This window comes from Eleutherodactylus coqui, chromosome 3 (assembly GCF_035609145.1).
Source record: "Eleutherodactylus coqui strain aEleCoq1 chromosome 3, aEleCoq1.hap1, whole genome shotgun sequence".
NCBI classification, from domain to species: Eukaryota; Metazoa; Chordata; class Amphibia; order Anura; family Eleutherodactylidae; genus Eleutherodactylus; species Eleutherodactylus coqui.
In genome coordinates, this window is record NC_089839.1 from 242,291,552 (window position 1) to 242,315,085 (window position 23,534).

Sequence of the window (23,534 nt, forward strand, 5' to 3'; positions counted from 1 at the left end):
ACAATGATAATGTTGTGTATGCTGCCTGTTACTAACTGCATGTCTTTTGCATGTTCTATACATGTTTGGTGGTTGTGTTCCAGGAAATTGAGGAGGAAGTGGATAGTTTGGAGTCCTTGAACTCCAATACCTTCCCTTTAAGCCACACAAAACAACTTCACTCTGAGAAGCGGAAACTCTCACAGGTGAGGAATGTCGGACGAGGCCGCTAATTCTGTGTCCTTCCACTGGTCCACCTCATCCAAGCCTGTGAACAATGTGGATCTGTGACTATGGAAGCTTCGACCCCATTGACTTCACAATGGGTGGTTTCTGCTGCGACTAACCCTTATGTATATGTTGCCAGTATATTAACGGGCTTGTTACAATCGTAGTGTCAGTGAATGGTTACTGTACGTTTGTTGCAATGATAACGTTTTTGTAAAAATCTGTATTAACTTTTACATTTTAACCCATCTGGTGGTTTTCCGGCCCTATTTTTTTTTCTTCAGCTGCCAAAGTTATTTTTGCTGTTTTTTTTTTTTTCTGCGACATGTAGGGCTATTTTTTATATGTTTTTTCACAGAATTTTTTTACCGGTTTTATTAGGGGTAAAAAGCAAAAAAAAAATGTAATTATTAGTTGTTTATTTTTAAAATTACTATATTTACACCAAAATAAAATACAGGAATGGGTTGCTCATTGTGTTTCAGATGTTTAGATATATAATGTGTATAGTCTTGGATTAATTGGCGCATATGACGATGGTTTAGGTTGGCGTCGGTGGTGGGTCGTTTTCTTTATTTATGCTAATTTATACTTTTCTTTTTACTTATTTTTGTAGCTATTTTTTTTTATCTATGTTCCCCATGACGTCATACAAGACCTCTGGGGGTCATTCACATTGTCTTTTTTTTTAAATATATTTCACACTTTTCCACTGTAGCTGGGACATCCATAGGAGCCCCAGTTATAGGGAAAACATCCCCCTGTAGTGACCATAGTCACTAACAGCGCTGATCTGGGTCTGTTAGGACCCTGCAGCTCTGCTGTGCCGGCGATCACGGGATCACTATGTTGAATAGTGGAAGTGGCACTTCTGCTTTTTCTCTTCACTATATAGCGCTTATTGAGCACTATGCAGCCTGAAAGAGAGAAGGTAGAAGCAGTTAAAAAACACTTCTGGCTTCCCTGGGTCCTCAATTGTGACTAACTGCTGAGGACCGGACTTGCTCTTGCTAGATTGCAGAAGCTTTAATCCCACGCCATATTTTTACTATTGGCTGGGATTAAAGCCCAGGATCAAGCAGTATAAATTTATGGCATTTTCTTGTTAATACAGCATATATGTCCACCCTCATACACTGTATTTTGTTATATATTATTATTTTTATGTAAACTCCCCCTAGTGGTGGTTGCAGATGGCCATCATTTTGTTATCTAGTCGTCATCAGTTGTTGACTAGCACTTTAGTCAGACTATATAAGGTTTGGTGCACACTAGCTGTTGCTGCGAGTTGTGCCCAGGAAACTCGGACGCAACTCACATCACACAGTACATTGACATGCATTGGCACGCAGGAATAGGCTATGCCATGAGGTTTTTTACACGGACTATCAGTCCATGTGGAAAAAACGGCTGTGTATGGCCTCATAGGCTATAATGGGTCGGTGTGCTATCTGTGGAGTTATGCAGACCACACACGACCCTAAAATATGCTGGTGTGCACCAACCCTGAAGTCATTTTCAGACGAGCGTATTTTATCTCTATTTGGTGTGTGTTTTGTGGACTACAATATGGAGCTAATGTAAATCTATGTATCTATTAACATGGCCATATTTTTCATGGCTGCGTTTCAGACGCGCAGCATGACTTATTTTTGTCCATTTTTGCTCCATATTTTAATTTATCGGTATTATTGGCATTCCACAGTTTTTGTTTTTCTTTTCTGCTAAGTTGGTCAGCGACTTATCTACAGCCATAACCAGTAGGCTTCTTGCAGCTAAGTCCAGCCATTCATGAGCAGGGCAAAGGTGAAGACCACGCACCATCAAAGACCCTACTAGTAGACCGCACCAGTCCAACCACGAGGCCTACTTGGACATACGTAATGTTGGCAGGTGGATAGTCACTTTAAGCTTGCCAGCCATAGAGTTACTGGTAATTTAGTCAACGAATATCCGCCTATGATTGACAGATTCTAGCAATGTCCTACCATCTTTAGTGAGACAATCCCTATTGAACATGCCTTATCTGAACTAGTGGAAGACTTTTCTTCTTCCTGGTACCTAGTTTGTACATAGCCGCTTCTAACATGCCCAAATGCTTTAATTAGGATTTTTAGTGGACATCCTGGTTCCCTTGATCAAGAGCAGATGCTAGGCTTCCCTTGTATTTTATGCATTGTCAGACATGTATTTGTGATGTCCATCCATAAACCGGCAGCCACAGAAAGATAAACTAGTATTGGATCCAGCAGCCAGAATCGCCATCCCACCAAGACTCCACATTGTTGGTTTGAAGTTGTTTTCTGTCATACTGACACTATTCCCCATAATCTAGTTTCCTCTCCTCTGTGCTTCCCTAATTAGCAATGGTGACTTCCTCGTTAGCCTGGCAGCGGTGGTGAAAATGTCAACATTCTGCTCAAAAAAATCCCCAATTAGATCTGAAAAAAAAAACTAGTATCAATTCTGTTGCTCTGCAACAGCCACAGGGGAACATGCATTATGGAAAGTAACCCCCTCCGTGCTACATTGTACAACACAGCCAGCAAATGGGATTGGTGCAAACAGCGAATTATGTGTTAAACTTTCTGAAACTTGGCTCATCTAATGTCCCCTCGGCTGTGTTGAGCCGGATATACTGTATGTACTGTGATGGTAACCTCTGTAACAGAAGGCTATCGGAGGGCTAATAAATGAATATGTAAATGCCGAGTTGCTGTGTGAATGGGTTAAGTAATGACAATCTATATTACATTTTCTCTACAAATGACTTATAAATCCCTTATGCTACGTGGTTTTTAATCTGCCCACCGTGATTAAGGGGAAATATGCTGCTTTTTACTTAATGAATGGTTTTGTAGATGTTATCGCTGCGCTCACACAGTTAATCCTGGATTTAGAGTTTGCAATAGCGTATTACAATCCTGCCATGTTGGAGACGCTACTTGTTAGCAATGGCCGCAGCGGAGAGGGCACGCAACCGTAACTGGGAATTTCCAAAGTAGATGATTTACTTCCCTCTTGTGGTCAAAAGATATAAGACACATGAGATTGGAATTGAGTCTTTCTTTTATAACACTGTACTCCTATTCAGTCATCTCCCATTTAAGCTTCTACTTTAATTTTAGAATTTTTTTGCATTGTGGTAATCTGATTCTATAGTAGTCTCCCACAGCATGGGAACTTTTAGTTAATCCTCTTCCTTTTTTTCTGCAGACACGCAGGAGTCGACAGCTGCTCACCACATCAAACCATAACTCTGGGTTGGAGGATTCGGACACTGGTGACAGTGCCAGCAAGTGAGTAACACTGTAGAATTCCTGAAGCAAAAGGAACTACTCTCTTTCCCCGAAAATAAGACCTACCCTGATTTTTGGGGATTTTCAGGGAGGCTTGAAATATAAGCCTTAGCTGGATTGCATAAAAAAAAGGAATACATTACCTAGCAGGCTCGGTCCAGGTCCCTCCCGCTGCTCTCCATAGCTCTGATGCGCTTCTTGCAGTCCACGGCCGCCCACAGAAGATCACTTCCTGGTTACGGGATCCTTAAGTCCCACCTCCAGCAAGCGATGGCTCTGATTGGTTTTTGAGCGCTGCTCCGCCAATCAATGCAGCACTTCATGAACCAATGCGATGGCTGTGATTGGTTCATCGAGTGCTGCATTGATTGGCTGAGCAGTGGTCAAGGAACCAATCACGGCCATCGCTTTATAGAGGCAGGATTTATGAATGGCCAATCAATGCCATGGCTCAGCCAATTCATGAATCCCACCTCCACAATGCAATGGCTATGATTGGTTCTTTGAGTGCTCTATTGATTGCCTGAGCAGTGGTCGAAGAACCAACCACAGACATTGCATTGGTTCATCGAGCGCTGCATTGCTTTGCTTAGCAGCGCTTGAGAACCAATCAGAGCCATTACTTAAAGGAGAAGGGATTTATGATTCCTGTAACCAGAAAGGGATCTTCTGTGGACGGCCAACTGCAAGAAGCGCATCAGCCTCCCGGAGAGCAGCAAGATGGGGCAAAAAGTAATATAAGACAGGGCCTTATTTTTGGGAAAACACTGTAGTTATGTAGAACATTTTCCAAAAATATTTAGTGAAAGGCATATCTATACAAATGTCATTCTGCATCCATGGTGAGGGAGCTGTAGAGTATTACAGTTAGACTTCTAGTGGATTGTAGCAGGAATATCTTTAGAATCCATTTTTGGTACTAAATATCTGACATTAATATGGCAATATAAGTGGACATAGAATAAAGGTGGGGCGTTTGACTGGGGTGGTACACCTGTCAAACTGTAACGCAGTTATCTTAAGGCAAGCTCAAGGAAGACAGAGACCTCCTGTGGAGCAGAAGGGCTTAACATAAAGGAAAGGATTATTGCTCAGATTTCATTTCCCTAGATTGCTGCCATGGATAACGCTCACTGATGATGATTAGCATAATTAATAGAAAAGATATTTAAAAATGTATTACAGTACTGGTTCAAACGCTCTTAAAGGGATTTTCCACGCAAATACTGTTGATGACCTATTTCGGAATAGGTCATTAATAGTTGTTTGGCTGGGGTCCACCTCTCGGGATGTAAGCCAATCAGCTGATCGGGCGCCGGCTCTCAGCGCCACCACTCACACGGATTGGAGCGGAAGCAGATGGCTCTGACCCCTGGGTAGTAGCTGTCGCCAGTGATTTCAGGCGCCAGCTGTCATTAATGCTGGTGAAGTATTGCGTCTTTTTACCTTCTTTGCTGTACATTTATGCCCTACATTCTGTGGAATGCCATGTTTGTCTTTATTTGTGATTTTTCATCATATGAACACCGTCCACGCCTTCATCTCTCCTGCTCAGGTTGTCATCAGAGGACAGTGAAGAGGCGTCTGCGTATTTATATGACAGTGATGCTTCCTACGATGATGTGAGTCTGTCCTCCCGCCCAGGAGGAGAGATGGATCTTCTTGGAGAGATCTTAGACTCGCTGAGTACCCACAGTTCTGATCCTGGTGGAGGCCGTCTCACCGCAGCCAAGAGTCTGGACTTCTTTCGCTCTGTAGAAGATTTAGATTATAAGGTTACGGTATGTTTTTTTATGTTTGAAATATTTCACCTTTCCTGAACTTGACACTGGCGTTTTAAAGGGGTTGTCCATTTATAAACTATGGATGGCCTATCAGCCGGATAGGTCATCGATAGTAGATCAACAGGAGTCCATTGCCAGAGAAGCTACCAACCAGCTGTCAGCTGGACTGATGCACTCGCGCATGCTAAGCAAATTTCTGCATGAAGCAGACAGCTCCATTCTCACTGTAGTGGCCCTGCTTGGTATTGCAGGCCCAGCTCACATTGGAGTGAATAGGAACTTTGCCTGCAATACCAAGCTTGGCCACCGCAGTGGGGAAAGAGCTGTCTGCTTCATCCTCATTGTATGAGCAGACCGACTCGGCACACAACTGATCTCAGATGGCAGACCCATGTTGATCTTTTATTGATGGCCATAAATAATTTAGAACTGGACAACCCCTTTATAGTAATTAATCCTGTCATATACAGATACCGCGTTTGTCTGTAATTATTAGTTGGTCAAATACAAGTTTCTTCTATTCTTTGCTGTAAAATGCAGAAGTTCTGTGTGTACAGACTACCTATGGATTTTCTGGTAGGCATGTTCTTAAAGGGGCTGTCCCACGTCTAGCTGTTTCACTGCAGGAAGCAGACCGCTCCATAGATTACGAAGTGGCCCAGGTTGGTACTGCACCGTAAGTCCTATTGAATTGAATGGGACTCTGCCTGCAGTACCAACCCTGGACTCTGCAAGGTGTACGGAGCTGTCTGCTTCCTGCAGCAAAACCGCTAGAAGTGGGACAACTGAAGCAGTAGTGCAGCAGTGTAAAGCATGGAGAGGAGACAGAGCAACAGTCAGAGCCTCTCATAAAAGGGAAGGTAGATTTTAGACCACCTTAGAGTTTAATTAGAAAAAGTAGTCACTGATCATAGCTGCACCCCAATAGAACTTGGCTAAAAAATTATCCAGCACTAGAGAAAAAAAAGCCATAAAACCTTATTGAAATGTAGACCTGTACGTAAGAGTAAGGCCTTAGTCACACGGGCGTTTTTTCACGCGATTTGCGCATCGCATGACGGATGCGCATGCGCAAATCGCGTGACCGGCGCCGAAAAATCGGCCCAAAAATCGCCCGAAAATCTGCTCCTAGCCGCGTTTCATTAGAAACGGGCTGGAGCTGTCCAGCGCATTGCATTCAATGGAGCCGGCAATACAGCGGCTCCATTGAATGCAAGCGCTGCGGGCGAGTGTGGGATGAATTGTCGGTAAGGGGTTAAATATATAACCCCTTACCTGCAATGCATCCTTAAATGTGAAAAAATAAAAAAAAAGGATGTACTCACCAGCTCCCGGCAGCTGGAGATCCCGGCGGTCGGCCTGCAGTGGGTGTGAAGGAGGTGTGACTCAGGCTTGCCCCTGATTGGCTCAGCGCTGAGCCAATCAGAAGCAAGTCTCAGTCACACCCATTCATGAATTCATGAATGGGTGTGACTGAGATCAGCCTCTGATTGGCTCAGGCTGAGCCAATCAGGGGCAAGCCTGAGTCACACCTCCTTCACACCCACTGCAGGCCGACCGCCGGGATCTCCAGCTGCCGGGAGCTGGTGAGTACATCCTTTTTTTTTATTTTTTCACATTTAAGGATGCATTGCAGGTAAGGGGTTATATATTTAACCCCTTACCGACAATTCATCCCGCGCACGCCGGCAGCCCATTGCTTTCAATGGAGTCGGCTGTATTGCCGCTCCATTGAATTTAATGGGCAAACATTGTTCTTCTCTGCCACAGCTGTTCCAGCTGTGGCAGAGAAGAATGATTTGTCTTCTGTATGTTCTCAATGGGGTCGGCGCTGCTGCCGCCGGCCCCGTTGAGCGCATATAGAGAAGAGAACAGGAATCGCAGATCGCAGATAGGTGCGATCTGCGATTTCTGTTCTCTAATTTATCGGACGAGCGCATAAAAAGCGCTCATGTGTCCGATACCATTGCAAAGCAATGGTTTTAAAAAGTCGCCGGACGCATGCGCATGCGCAAATCGCGGCAATAAACGCCCGTGTGACTAAGCCCTAAGGCTACGGCTGCGCTTTTGCTTTAAGGATACCTTGCCTGGTCCAGAAGCTGATCTGGTATAAGTGTCCAGTCTATTTTCTTCTTCGCTTGTTGGCATATGTGCTTCTATGTAACCATTTTATAACCACGCACTTGATGCTTTGCATTTTGTCTGACTGTCATTGTTGCCTTGATGTTTTTTTTTCTTGCATTCAATTTTTTGGATTTAATACCAGCAAGAAAAATCAGAGTCATTGAGTGTGGAAGGAAAAATCTATACCAAAGGTAGGCAACAGTAGATGTGCATTCCCATGGCTCTCCGATCTCAGCATGCTTTGCAAATCTTCAGCATATACATGATTGATATAGATTCTGATAAATTGTATTGATTAACTTTATAATTGATTGATATTCTGTGGTCCGCCTTACATGAATTATTGTCATTATCCATCTTCTTCCTCAAGATTTTGGTTAAAGAGGTTGTCCCATAGAACAATATTGTTTCTAGTTAAATCCAGTCCATAGTTTTAGACATATTTTGTTCTTACACTTACTAAAAAATGTTTCTACCCCTAGATATTCCAGGACTAATGGTAGAATAGTGCCACCTACTGTTTCTATTGTAGAGCCTTTCTGTGCCCGATCCGCCTCAGTAAATGGTCCAAGATGGTCACACATGCTCAGTCTTGCTTCTCTGTAGTAACAATGTCTCACTCACATCTCTTCTGACATAAGAGAAGACACAACAACTTCAGAAGCAGGCGCTCACCACGCCAGGGATCTGAGAAACCAAGCAGGTGGAACAATTACTGAGCTGGATACAAAATATAAACATGAGGTGGCGCTATTCTAACATTAGTCCTTGAATATTTGGGGACAGAAACATAGTTTTTCAAAAGTGTAAATTCAAAAAAATGTTAGAATTATGGGCTGGATGTAACTAGAAACACTAGTAATTGTAACAATAAAGGGAACGATCCCTTTAAAGTACCATTCCCATGAAACAGTGGAACTTCATGGTTCACTCAAAGCTTATTAGCACATATGGATACCAGATAATAATGCAGCATTTTTAGATGAGCATTTTCCATATGGGTTATTTTGCCAATAAGACGTTATTTTGACAATCAGAGGTTCTTCTGCAATAAACCATACTGCTAATTGAAGGAGAGGTGCTGATCGCCCTCCTCAAGCTCCCCTCATACATCCACTTCATAGGGATCACAGAAACCACCAATAGCACCTCCAAATACCAGCATTGGGGAGCCAGAACTACTAGATGTCTATTAGGATGTCAGTATTTAAAGTGCCAATGTCTCTTGAAAGTGGCCCCTTAGATGCAGCATACGCTGCTCATTGGTAAACTGCTAGGAAGTGACAATTGGTATTGAGCAAGGACAGGGACTGTAGCCTCTAACGAGGTTTCCAGCACATAAACCTGCGTATGTAGTTATAAAATAGTTTAAAAGGAGTTTATCTATAAAGTACAAACAGTGCAAAAGTTGTATGCACACAGCTAAGAAAACGAATATCACACCAGGGTACGTTCCTTATGGCAATGCTTCTGTAAGTACAAGTAATAGAGACTCCCTCTAAGGACTACATTAGCCTCAATAGACCGCAGTTCTCCATAATGCACAAGAGAGGTAGGAAAGGCATAAGAAATGATAGGCCACCAAGAGGTTTCCATAGGGTAAACATGAAATGATGCCCAATAAGGTGTCATGATGAGAACCCAAAAAGGAGAACACAAAAACTGATGATGAAGGAAGTGCAAGATTGTATTATTCAGGCTTCTGTGCTAAATGAGCTGCACTGAAAGGGTTTCTGACCATCCATAGCCATTAGTGGATCAGAAAGTAGGGGGTATGGGGAGAGAAGGGACTTGTTATTTGTGTAGCGCTAATTTATTCCGCAGCGCTTTCAGGTAATTTATTAACCCCACCAAGCTGGTTACTCATTTTATCGACCTCGTAAGGATGGAAGGCTGAGTCAACCTTGAGCCGGCTACCTGAACCATGCGGGGATTGAACTCGCAACTTTCAGGTCGTGAGCGAGAGCTTAGGACTGCATTCTGCTGCCTTAACATGAGACCCTACTTTCAGCATCAGACAGCAGGGTCCACTACCTTAATGGTGTGGGAGAGGGGTCCTGCAGGCCACCTCAGCTGCTGGGCCACATAGTAGCCACTTTAACCATTATGGCTGCCCTGAACATCTAGTTCTTTCTATAGCACACAGCATGAGCTTCCTTTTTCCCTCTTTTTACAGTCATACTATATAATCCTGCTTGCAGTACAGCCTTCAAAGTGTCCATCCGTTTGGTGCCGGTTTACATTTGCATTATTAGTCGTAGTGATTTGAGGACGCTGGGGTTACAGTTGTGGGGGGACCAAATCCCTGCTACTATTGAGCGCAGACACCATTTATATTACCTGTATACTGTGAGTTCTCTTTCCTCCCTCTAACAGAATGCACTGAGAGTACAAGGGAGGTGTGACTTACCTGTAGCTGATCTCTTCTGTTTCCAATATGGTACCCCATGTAATAAGTGAAATATATTAGGGAATTGCTGATTATACAATGCTCTACTGTAGATAATAGTTGGCACTTATAGCTGTTTTTGTCTGTTTAGTGGTTTCTACCCCTATTTAGGGACTATGTAACTATTCACATATGATATGTTTTGTAACAACAGTGTGTTTTTTGTCATTTCCAGAAAAAAACAAATATTCCCAGTGAGAACAACCTGACTGCACTATGCATCGATTCGGGGAAAAATTGGAACGGTAGCCACGTTGACAGTTGGCCGTTATACAGAAAACATGTCTCTACCACGGCCCACCAGCAAAGCCGAGGGGAGGCATCTTGTAAAGACCTTGACAGACCCAGATCAGAGTTTCCCACGGTTGTTCTCACTGAGCCGCCAGCGCCTGGAACCACTGGACGGCCCACCTCTCTTTTCTGCAGACCGGAGGAGGGAGCGGTATATGATATCAGGATATCCTGTCATGAGCTTCCACATAAGAGTTCAGGTACTCAAGTGCCGTGGGAAAAAGAGGAGATGGAGTCAAACGGTGATCAAAGTCCAAGTAGTCCTTTCGAGCAGATTTCCCGTCTTTGACTTGGATGTTCTGAAAGCTGGGAGAAAGGAACATTTGGAAGTATCCCTGTTATAACTACTGTGTCACAAAGTGTCCTAGATGCATCATTTCAATCCACCAGGAGGAATCCATTGTAGGTTCTGAAGCAAACCAACTCACAAACTTGTTGTTTCATCTCAGTTGTCGGTACTTCATATCTTCCAGTAGATGAGCGCTGTGGCATGGACGCTCCTGGGTATAGAGTTGTCATAGGAGCTTTTATGTTTCTGCAAGAATTAGTGTTCGCTGTTGCAAAATAACACTTTTGCCGTTTATTTCACCTAATAGTAATGGGGTTGCTAAAGGGGCTTCCCGCAATCAACTACTGTATTATGACATGCCAAGCGTCCGTGCCGGGAGAGAGTAGGGCAGTATCGGAAGCCTACAAGTTCATTCTCCCATTATGGACACCTTTCCACTTCTAGTGGAAGCGTGGTCATGTTCATTCTCATTATCTAGTCATCCCTTGCACGCCACAAACGTGGCTCTTATGGCTGAGAAGTGTACTCTATACACTGATTGTGGAAATCTCTAGAATGCCAAAAATATTAATATATGATATCAGATTGAGAGAAGGTATTTTTATTACTTTATGTACACGTGTTCTTAGGAAAAGGTCGAGTTGAAATGGCAGATTCACAAGGGAACAGATCTGTGTGTTCAGAGGATGGCCGCTCACACATGCTCTATATTTGGGAACCTCTAGTCATCTGACTATATATATATAATTGGATTAGCTAATTATACACACAGCGGGACTCGTTCATTAAATAAGTTGTGTATATAGCTATTTAGATTTCTTAATATAAAAAGGGGGAAGGGACTTGTTGTTTGTATAGCGCCAACTTATTCCGCAGCGCTTTCAGGTAATTTATTTATTACCCCCCCAGCAAGCTCAGAAGGATGGAAGGCTGAGTCAACCTTACGTTGGCTACCTGAACCAAGCGGGGATTGAACTTGCAACCTTCAGGTCGAAAGCGAGAGCTTAGAACTGCATTCTGCTGCCTTAACACTCTGTGCCCCCATAAAAGGAATGAGTGGGAGTACCATGTTGTCATACAATATCTCCCCTTTTCTATAGTGCCCAGTAAGACCGTTTTCCCACGACCGAGAAAATCGCGCAAGATTAGTGCGTTGCAAGATGAATATGAACCGCATTTTTTTGAATGGGGTCATACACACGAGTGATGTTTTCCCGCATCGCACCGCGGCATGTCCTATCTTTGGGCAAGCTATCGCATCTCCCATTGTTTTCAATGGGGCCGGCCCAGCATCGCACCAGATGCTAGGTGCACGCGGTACATTGTGAGGTTTCCCCATTGAAAAACAACTTCCCAAAGCGAGGCAGTGTTGATATAAAAACGCCTCGCATCCGCGGTGAAATCAGGCCGGCGAGCGAGATGTCAGGCCGTGATTCACAGCCCGATATCACACTCAGCCGTATGAAATTAGCCTTAGTAAGCATTCTGCATGTAAACATTGCAGCAGAAGTTATGTCCGTATATGCCAATACTAGAAAACCAGGTTTTTGCAGTCCAGGACAACCGCTCAGAGCATCACTGGGCTAAAAAATGAAATCTGAACTCTGATTGTTATGGGCAACATGGCCCCTTTTTTCTTTAAGAAAGCTGTCTACCAGTAAGGGCATGTGGGCAATGATGAATATGCCCTTAGATTGTCCTTGCTGCACATAGCAACCAATCACAGTGCAGCTTTCATTTTTTTCGCAGCAGTTTAATGGCGTGTTTACACAGGTCAGAAATCCGCAGCAAATTCCACAGCATCCAAAACAGAGTCAATATCCGTACCATTTATGTGCATTTTGATTTGAAATCCGCTACTGAAGTGCCATCACTTGACCAGCACGGGGGCTGATTTGCAGCGGGTATTCCTCTGCACATCAGCCGCAGAAACCTGCCTCCAAACTTGCACCACTTGAGGAGAGGTTAATTCCGCAGCGGAAACGGTGATAAAGTTGACATGCTGTGGTTATTTCCGCAGCTCGGGGACAAGAGTTTCAAAAGTTCATCCACTTTACCGCTACCGCGGAATTTCCGTACAAGGGGTCCGCACAGAAATTCCGCAGTAAATCCGCCCCATGTGACCCCACCTAACGCTGCGGATGCAGAATTTGCTGCGGAATTTCCGCTGCAAGCATTCCACCCCATGTAAACCCACCCTTAGACATGAAGGCAGAGCTTTGATATATGAGGCCTCATGTGTTTACCCCCAAAGCTAACAGAAAGCTGACTTGACTGCCTCACATGGGCATCTAGGGAACTGCAGGCAGCGGCCAACCCTTTACGTCTCATCTTCATAGGAACGCCGTGGAGTAGATTAATGTTTTCCAGGACCTTCCTCCACTTAACCCCAGCTAGTTGAGTCATTAGAACAGTGTCCGGGCTGCTATGTACTATACTGTAGAGGCAGACACGTGTCTAGAACAGCAGATAAACAGAAATATGTTCCTTTTATTTATTTATTTCTCCTCTTTCGTCTCGTCTTTTGTTACTTGGCCTTACTAATCATTCAGCTCTCCCCAGCGGTTGAGGAGGGGTGATGGGTAACGATACATGGTGCCTAGAGCAGTGCCATCTGAATAATGTGACTATAGGGACCCAGCCTGTATGATCCCGGTAGGAGCGCTCGCTGCCAGCAGTGCCGTTGCTAGGCTATTGTCAGGCGATGGCGGTACATTCTGTAAACAGACAGCATCCACAGGGGGTATCTGCCTCTTTTACAGATAATTAGGCTGGTACCACACATAGTAGCTGCAACTGACAGCGTCCTTCTATCCTCACCACATCATCGACTATACAGGGTTAAGTGCAAAATATATACAATATGTTCTAGGGCTTAGAATGTTCTGACCATTAGAAATGCAGTGAAATCCCTTTAATCTGGCACTTTATAAACCAGAAGTGTTAATCTTGACCCTTTTGTTCCCCAGCATGCAGTATAAGTGGAATACGACAAGACTAAAATTGGAGAGCTAATTAATTAACCAATCAGGTTATTCTTCCTGAAGGTACCGTATAGGTGGGGTCTGTATACTGCTCTACGATATCTAGTAATCTGTCGCGTTCCATTGATGGCGAATTAAAGGGATTTGACCGTATTGGGTATACAGTGCCTTGCTATGTGATCCGCCATATCATGATTAGCAGGAGCCGTGCTGATGATGTTCTCTGTTGCATTAAGCTTCTTCTATGCATCCGCTGCAAGTATTTTTGTCCCCAAATTAAAATCTCTTTTGCTTGTTGAGTAACTTCTGCCCAAAATGTGGCACATAACAATATGTTTTTTTTTACTATTATTTGCTATAAATATTGCATTCCTAATGTCAGGGACAGCGAGCCAGGGAATACTAACTGCTTGATCACTCTTCTTTCGAAGTAGGAGTCATGTATAGCATGGCCTGGTAAAGCTTCACAAAAGTAGGAATTCACTTTGAAATGGGAAATTGAAATGTTGTCATTAGTAATTACACATTGCTTTACCTTTTCTACAATCTCTTGTACTTTACATATCAACATAACATGTTAAGTTATTAAGCTTTACTTATCTTGTACTGATGTTGAGTTATAATGTGTATAATAGTCCATCCCATCCAGAGCTGCATTCACAATTTTGCAAATTGGTAATGGAATCAGTTGTCACACCTCTAAAGTATATGTATGTATGTATGTGTGTGTGTATGTATGTATATGTATGTATATATATATATATATATATATATAAAATGTGTGTGTATGTATATATATTTTGTGGCAAGGGGGTTTACTCGCTTATAGATCGCCAACCTCTCTGTCAGAAAATAGGCACCACATTTGTACAGCATACAAATCAAAGTTCAGGGTTTACAACCAACAAGGCCACCGTCACTACCCAGGGCATCTGGAGGGCGTCCTCCACCAGACGCGTGACAGTCCCAGAATTGGTCCGCACTGGACCTCAGTAGTCCAACTTAGACCTCACGCTACCAGCAGTTCTAGCTCCACTGAGCTATAACTTCCCCCTGAGTGTATCAGGAACCAAAACTTTTATGCTGCTTCCTGCCACACCCGTACGTCTAAAGCCTTCCTTTGAGTACCAGATGGCCTGTCTGCAGTCCTCTACAGGCCCTTCTGTGTACTGCTTGTCTAATTTATATATATATAATTATTTTTTTTTAAACTAAAGGACCTTTTTGCGGGATCACAACAGCCATAGATTGATGCTCATTTATTTGGCCTTTACACAGGCCAATAGCTGGCTGTATTGAAGAAGAATGATTGTTAATATGATTGAATGATCTCATCGTCAGCACCATGAGATGTACTGCGGATGGCAACGGTTTTTTGTGCAGCATAAACAAGGCGATTAAACAAGAAACGAACATTTGCTGATTCAGCGGCTGATCGTCGCACACTTACATGGGCAAACCAAGATTCAAGCAAATGTTCGTGCTTGATCATCAGTCCTGTAAAAGGCCCTTAATGAAATCTATCAGATACAGTCAAATTCTGTTCTTCCGTCATCCAGTAATCTAGAACATTTTGCATTTAATTGCAACACTGAAGTAAATAATGGTGACGATTATGGAAGACCAGGATGGGAATTGGTTAATACTGTAGAACTAAATAGGACATTTTTTCTCAGGTATCATATTTGTAACATTGTATTTTGCTAGATAATGTTAGCAGTGTTTGCTCTGCACCGACACGGAGCCAGCGGTGCGTCCTCTGATCCCTACTGAACTACCAATGTTGGATGGCATAATGGACTATACTACAAGCGGTACACGATCAGTAAGGCTGAAAAGTTACTCTTATGTTGATTGCAAGTAGAAAAAAGTTCAAGTGAAAAGGAGAAAGGTGGATCCCTGCTTACCTGCTATAGGGGTCTTTCATATGGGCGGAATTCTTTGCATTCAGCGGCACAAGTCACTATAAATTCCACACCAAAATCGACATGACTCCATGATGATTTTGATGAAGAATGAAAATGGCGGCAGGCACTGCGGATTTCGATGCAGAATTTAGCAAAATCAAATTCTGCTGCATTGCAGTGTAAATATTCGACCCGTGTGGAAGAGCCCTTAGAGGACCTTTCATATGCGCAAAACTCTTCTGCAGGATGCACCGCATCAAAATCCGGGAGTCTAACTGGATTTTGATGGGGAATGGCTGGCAGGTTTAAAACATTTACAATTCCACATCAAAATGGAGCCCTGCGGAGTTTGGTGCGGAAATTTCTGCGTGATGTGGTGCCTCTTACGGACTGATCCCGCCTGCATGAAAGCACCCTAAGGCTAGGTTCACACGGGTTAGATTTGCCCCGGAAATTCCGTCCGGAATTTCGCTGTAGCAAATCCGCCTGCGGCCGCTAATCCCGGTCTTGGCCAGCCATGTGGATAAGATGTTTCAAAAATCTCGTCCAGATGGGACGGCTAATCTGTCATGGCAAAGTCGGGGCTGCGGCGCAGATTTCCCGGCCGCAGCATTTAAAAAAAAATTCCTTTGCAGCCAAGCTGCTCTGTATGGGAGCGCTGGCCGCAACGGAAAAGCATGCGGCCAAGCTGCTCCAAAACCCGTGGCAAAGTGCCACGGGTTTTGAAGCTGCTCTTTCCCAGCAGAAATCTCACAGTTTTTCGCTGTGGCAGAACCGCAAGATTTCCAGCGGGATTCCGCCCTGTGAGAACCCAGCCTTAAAGTGTCTTTACACGTTGCTGATTCACTATGGATTTTGGTGAAGATCTGCAGCAGATATCGCCCCTTCAATTTCAAATTCAATTCAAAGGGTGAAATCTGCTTCAGACCCGCACCAAAATCTGCGACTGCTAAGTGTGAGCGCACCCTTACAGTCACAAGCCACTATCGTGTATATGAGAGCGGATGGGAATATTCCTGGCTGCATAGCACTGTAGTGTCATATTTGCACTTTTTAATACATCATTTAGTTTTTCCGCCTGTTTGCTACATTAGGCATTAATTAGCATTTTACCTTGTAGGTGAAATGTTGGGACTCCTTTCTAAGTATGACTATTGTTTCACAAGGGAATTGTGAACTCCACATGTACCAGTCCATATGTATCACAGTATGTAGTGCCATTACAACACTCGGCTCCGTGTAACCTCCTGCTGCCAATAACTGGTATGGAATCTCCGCCTCGGTTTTAGTGTTATCTTGAATATATTTTATTGGGAAGATGTAAATATATTTAAAATGACTACTTATATATAGTTATTTGTAGCCTATATTTTGTTACCCTTGCAATGCCATTGCACTGTGATTACTGTATGCACACAATATGTAATAGCTAGATGACTAGCAGAGAAACCTTACTGGAAACATTACATTACTAGGCTGTTGATTTATTTCAAGCTTTAATGTGGGCTTTGTGCTTTCATTGTCTAAGGCTCTATTCGCATCTGCATCTAACACTCCGTTCTGAGCCTCCGCCATGGAATGCCAGATGGAAAAAGTTGTGCATGCAGGACTTATTCGTCTGGAAAAAAAGGCCAGGCAGTTGCCGGAACCAAGCGGACCCCATTATAGTCAACTGGGTCCATTCGGCACAGTTTTGTTCCGTTTTGAGATGGATTTGCTCATCTAGGGCATTCCATAATGGAGAAGAAAAACGGAATCCTCAGCACAGATGTGAACTTACCGTAACTTGAATTAATGTATTTCAATTTTTGGTACGAAAGGGAGTTTTCTAAACCACATGATGGTGGTTCATGCTCAGCCACTGGTACATCCAGGAAACACTGGTGATTCTCGTAACTTATTTTATGTATAGGAAGTGATATGGGACAATAGAACTATGTCAGGTTTTACATGGAGACGGACACATGTATTTACTAGATATTACTTATTACAGTGTAAACTTGACAGTCATTTCCATAAAATAGCCTAAAGGTGAACTAAGATTTTTGAGCTCGGTCAGTCTTCATGAAGACCATAAGGTACATTATGAAGTATACGAAGACATCTATAGAACAAGTTAATGCGATACATATTTATTTGCTCCTTTATAGAGAACAAATGCCAGTGAGTGTCTACTACTTAGGATAAAAGTCCGTGGATCTACTACTGACGAGAGTCCTGTAGATGTCCATGCTTCTGTGAGAATGGACGCCTTCTGGGAAGCTTCACACATTGCGTTCTGCAAAAAGGGTTCCACAGAAGTAGTCAATGGCTGTCAGCTGTTACCAATAAAGACAAGACGTTAAGGAGAAGCTTTATTCCCATCTGAGCTGGTATTTTGTTTTCTGCTTAAGCAAATAGGGTTCATCGTTCCCTGTCGTCATGTCTATACAGTTGGGAAGTAGACTTTACACAGTAACATAGTTGATACTCCTGTTATTGTTCTTGCTCATTTGATGAGTGACAGATGTAGCATTGCAATGTTCTATGGGAATTCTCTCGTTTCCTCAAGTCCACCGCCTCTATTGTTTATACAAAGGTAATCAATGCATTGTTTTTCTTCATAAAATGTAATAAAAAATTATAAAAAAAACAAAAAGGCTCCATTTCTTCCTACGAATCAAAAGGACTAGCAAACATAATATTCAATTGATTTAATTAAATCTAGAATACTAGCATTCATGAAGGAATATTAAAATACTGCAAGAAGCTATCTCTTCTTTCTTTTTGGATAGGTGAAAACTGATAGATTGTTGGGAGTCCGACCTCTAGAACCCCCACTGATGCTATCCAGTGGATACATTTGAAAAACTTTAATTATCCGGAAATAATTTGGCATAACAAGACCTGCAAATCTCATAGGGGTGATAAATTCTTGAGAACAATTAAAGAGAACTACCTTACCCAACTTGTGCAGGAACCAACTAGAGCGTGGGCCACTCTGGACTTAGTACTAACAAACAAACAGGTTCAGGGGCACTTGGGGAACAGTGACCACAATATAATCAACTTCCAGCTCTCATTCAATAAGAAACCTTATCAGGGAGCGACAAATAAACTAAACTTTAGTAAAGCTAAATTTGATCAGCTCAGAACTGCTATCGGTAACATTAAATGGGACAACATCCTCAAAAATATCAGTACAGAGGACAAATGGGAAAAGTTCAAAAGGATCCTAATTAGAGATGAGCGAACCTACTCGTTTCGAGTAATTACTCGATCGAGCACCGCGATTTTCGAGTACTTCCGTACTCAGGTGAAAAGATTCGGGGGGTGCCTGGGGGCAAGGGGAGGTGGGGGGTAGCAGCGGGGAACAGGGGGGAGCCCTCTCCTCCCCGCTGCAACCCCCCACTCACCCACGGCGCCCCCTGAATCTTTTCGCCCGAGTACGGAAGTACTCCAAAATCACGGCGCTCGGGCGAAAAAGGGGCGTGGCCGAGTACGCTCGCTCATCTCTAATCCTAATCACCTCATGTGAGCAGTTCATTCCTTTTAAAAATAAAAGAACTGCAAGTAAAAGGAAACCAATGTGGCTCGACAAGACTGTAAGGGGGGCAATAAATGAAAAAAAGAAAGCATTCAAACTACTAAAGCAAGAAGGTAGCGAAGAAGCGCTAAAATCATACAGGGAAAAAAACAATATGTAAAGTAAAGAAAAGATCAAAATTGCGGAGACAGAAAGACTGATCGCCAAAGAGAGCAAAAACAACCCTAAACTATTCTTCAATTATATTAACAGTAAAAGGATTTGCACTGAGAGCACGGGCCCTTTAACAAATAATGCATGAGAAATCATAAAAGACGATGGAGGGAAGGCAAATCTATTAAATAGTTTATTTTCAAGTGTATTCACGAACGAAAAGGAAATGTCACACGAGATGCAGCGGAATAGAACAAACCCCTCACAAAATATCACATACCTAACACAGGAGAAAATGCAGAGCCGGTTAAAGAGGATTAAAATCGATAAATCGCCAAGCCCAGATGGATTACACCCAAGGGTTTTAAGGGATCTAGGTGATGTGATAGCTAGGCCGCTATTTCTAATATTTATGGATACTATCATTTGAATGAATTTTGAGCGAACATCGTTGTGTGTAAAAGGGCCTTTAGAGACAACAAACTTGAATACAAATGGGGATTCCCTGTATGTTGTTACCTACAGCAATACTACCTTTGCTATTAAATCGCTAGAAGATGGGATTATCCCTCTGTGACAATAAAACGTAAACGTCTCCCTACTTACAAAGAACTCTAAAAAGTCCCTCCAACAACTGCCAGAAGAATGGCAAGCAATGAAGTCTCACAAATGAGCCCATTGTTATCTGACAAACCTGCCATGCTGATGTGAAATAATGGAACTTTAACAAAATTCAGAAACACCCAAGAACTTTTACCCCCACACGTTGCTTAGCTCTGGAAGAGCTGCTATATTTGATGTCCCACTTTATTTCCAATTCGAGAGGCGTTTTAATGGCGATAAAAAATTCCACAGCATTTCAGCTTATCCAAGAGAAAATAAGCACACAAGGCCGATACGTCCTAATAGTTTGCTCTATAAACAATACAGTATACCCATTGGCCTCAATATACACCCCAAACAAAAATCAAAGGTGTTTTATTCATAGAATTCTACATATACTTGTGTAAACAAGGCAAATAACTCATGTGAGGTGATTTCAATGCAGTCTCAGATGCAAGCATTGACACCACATCCAGTTTGCCTAGTCATGCCAAATCCTTAAACGACATATGGTGGAAGGAGGAACTTTTCAATGTATGATGCGCATTCCATAGTTCTGAGGGGGACTACTACTTCTACTGAAACGTTTACAGTAGTTATTCGCAGGTTGACATGATCATATTAGATAGAAACCTACTATTGCTTTCTCAAGAGTCAACAATTGAGATGATCACCTGGTTTGACCATGCTGCGACCTCCTTGACCCTAGCAGAACCATATAACCAAACGCCAACAGATATATATGACGAAGTAACGATGTCTTGTTTTTTTTCCCTATGTACTTGATAAAATTAAAGCTCCTCGTATCATAGTATGTAAGGCCGAAAAAAGACCTATGTCCATCCAGTGCAGCCTATTAACCCCCAATGTTTTGTTGAAACACAAAACCTATGTAGACATTTCAGCAGTCGGAAGAGCTTTTTCAATGCAGACACAAGCTTTAAAGCCATTTACTTCAAAATAAAAAAGAATCAAGGCCTAATATTACAAAGTAATGAATCTGGGAAATTATTGGCTATTCACCTTAAAACACAGCATCACAAACCGCTGATCCCGTATCTGCTAGGTCAAAATAGCAAAGGAAAACTTATGAACCCTATAGATACAGCAAACAGTTTTAGAGATTACTATTCGGCACTATATAATTTAACAGACAATCCCTTTACATTTCCAAGCACAATGTAGCAGAATCAAAAGTTTCTCCAAAATATTAAAGGGGTTGTCCCGCGAAAGCAAGTGGGGTTATACACTTCTGTATGGCCATATTAATGCACTTTGTAATGTACATCGTGCATTAAATATGAGCCAAACAAAAGTTATTCACTTACCTGCTCCGTTGCTAGCGTCCTCGTTTCCATGGTGCCGTCTAATTTCAGCGTCTAATCTCCCGATTAGACGCGCTTGCGCAGTCCGGTCTTCTCCCTTCTGAATGGGGCCGCTCGTGCCGGAGAGCTGCTCCTCGTAGCTCCGCCCCGTCACGTGTGCCGATTCCAGCCAATCAGGAGGCTGGAATCGGCAATGGAACGCACAGAGCCCACGGTGCACCATGGGAGAAGACCTGCGGTCCACCGTGGGTGAAGATCCCGGCGGCCATCTTTGCAAGGTAAGTAAGAAGTCACCGGAGCGCGGGGATTCGGGTAAGTACTATCCGGTTTTTTTTTTTAAACCCCTGCATCGGGTTTGTCTCGCGCCGAACGGTGGGGCTATTGAAAAAAAAAAAAACCCCGTTCGGCGCGGGACAACCCCTTTAACTTGCCTCCTCTTTCAGAAACCCAGAGGGAAGTCCCTGATTCACCAGTTACAGTAGTGGAAGTGCTTAAGCATATTAACCCTTTCCAATCCAATTTTGGATTCAGGGTTTCCTAAAAGGCTTTCTCTTTTTGCTGTTATACAACGGTGCCATCTGCTGGCTAAATAGACGGTAAGAATACCCGTCTTCTGACATTTTAATACGGCAACGCGTTTCGGTGCAGAATAAGGCACCTTTCTCAAGCCATTAACATATAAAACCAATATACAATGCAGATATTTATACACAATTAAAAAAAGACATACCCTTCCCATGTTCATCTGTGCTGTGTGTCCAGCGTTCCCCAAGCTGGGCGTGCACTGATGACGTCAGCGGCACCATGTGATCTGGTGGCCGTACTATGTATGTAGTGATGGAGTGTCTAGGATAAAACTTAATTTGAGCTAAATCACGCTAATACTAGAAGGTGAAGTGAAGTATCCAGTAATATTTAAGTACAATAACCTAAACTTGGCCTCGGCGTTATGTAGTGGCCGGACGGAGGGGGAGGAGCCTAATGATGCGTTCTGCATCATAGAGTTGCGCGCTGTTGTTAATATGATCACGCCGGCATGGCTTAAATGCCGGACGGTGGAGAGAAGCCCGATGACGCGCTCTGCTGCCCTGAATAGTGCGCTGTTATTAATAAACTGCCGCTGGCACGGTCCGGTTGCCGGGCGGTGGAGGAGGGGCCTGATGACGCAATCTGCGTCATTGGGTCACCTGATGTGATGCCGCCGGTATAGAGAGGCTGCCGGGTAGTGACGGGAAAGCCTCATGACGCGTAACGCGTCACGGTATCAGATGGTGTAACCCTAAAACTGCCGGTGATGTGTCACAACTTTCTGGCAGTGGGAGAGGGGAAAGAAGGGGGGGGGGGGGAGAGAGGGGAGGGAAAGGGAGCTTTATGACCCGGGGCAATAGCAGCCAAAAAATGGATGTAACCCAAAAGGAGGAGCCACCATAGCTGTACTATTATTAAGGCAGTGCCAAAGAGCAAGGAAAGGGGGGGCAGATATAATAACAAAAATAATAATGATAATAATCTAATGTTAGGACATTTACCTACACTCAAAATGAAAAATAAAAAATAAAAATAAAAATACAAAATTATTAAAAAATTAAAACTTAAATGTGAAATAAAAAATGAAAAATAAATCTACCTATTGTGTGTCATCAATTCTCTCTAAAAATAAAAATAAAAAGTGAGGGCGCTAGATACTTTAGATGTTTCAAAAAACAGATATTTGACATGATGGTACATCATGCATAATGATGCTGGATGCTGCAGCGTACAGGGGCCTGACATAATGATGTGTCATTTTTGCGTCATCCCTAACATATAATAACATGCTGTGTTTTAAATTAGTGGGGAAACTTATGGTTGCCTAAGGCTACCCTCATACATTCAAAGTCAAAAGACAATGTGGCATCATGGCTGCTATTGTATAGCCACTCACATAAATGGTTACAGAGTCTATTACAATGACGACTTCTATGTATTTATAAAAGAATGGGTATATATATATATATATATATATAAATACTGATAAAAAAAAAAAAAAAAAAAAAATTTTTATAAAAAAAAAAAATTTTTGTAAAAAAAAAAAAAAAAAGGTTAGCCGGTTAATTAGCCGGTTAATATACAGTAGTAGGTAAATAAATGCTCTATCCGGGAATATATTAATGTTATAATTAATAATTAATGTATAAATATATATCACATGTAACATAATAACACATCATCTAAAAATACAAATCAGGCTAAAAGAGTATAAAAACTATTAAGAGTGCCCTAAAAGAGAGGCTCTATCCACTAGTTAGATTTTCTCTAAGACTTCATTGAGGCATAACATTTATAACCTCAATGAAGTCTTAGAGAAAATCTAACTAGTGGATAGAGCCTCTCTTTTAGGGCACTCTTAATAGCCTGATTTGTATTTTTAGATGATGTGTTATTATGTTACATGTGATATATATTTATACATTAATTATTAATTATAACATTAATATATTCCCGGATAGAGCATTTATTTACCTACTACTGTATATTAACCGGCTAATTAACCGGCTAACCTTTTTTTTTTTTTTTTACAAAAATTTTTTTTTTTTATAAAATTTTTTTTTTT

General features: G+C 42.5%; 1 protein-coding gene across 7 annotated transcripts in view; it reads left to right on the forward strand.

Annotated features, from left to right (window-relative positions):
- The window catches only part of DENND1B (DENN domain containing 1B), a 187,013-nt gene extending 169,054 nt beyond the window's left edge, over positions 1 to 17,959 (forward strand). For 4 of the 7 annotated variants that reach the window (XM_066597188.1, XM_066597189.1, XM_066597190.1 and 1 more), the window contains 4 exons: positions 84 to 185; positions 3,424 to 3,506; positions 5,062 to 5,287; positions 10,039 to 14,163. In XM_066597188.1, the coding sequence (XP_066453285.1) occupies positions 84 to 185; positions 3,424 to 3,506; positions 5,062 to 5,287; positions 10,039 to 10,443 (816 nt within the window). In that variant the 3' untranslated portion in view covers positions 10,444 to 14,163. Of the gene's footprint in view, positions 1 to 83; positions 186 to 3,423; positions 3,507 to 5,061; positions 5,288 to 7,556; positions 7,606 to 10,038; positions 14,164 to 17,484 lie in introns of those variants that run through there. The other 3 variants (XM_066597194.1, XM_066597193.1, XM_066597191.1) reach the window with 3 other exon arrangements.
- The last annotated feature ends 5,575 nt before the right edge of the window (positions 17,960 to 23,534 follow it).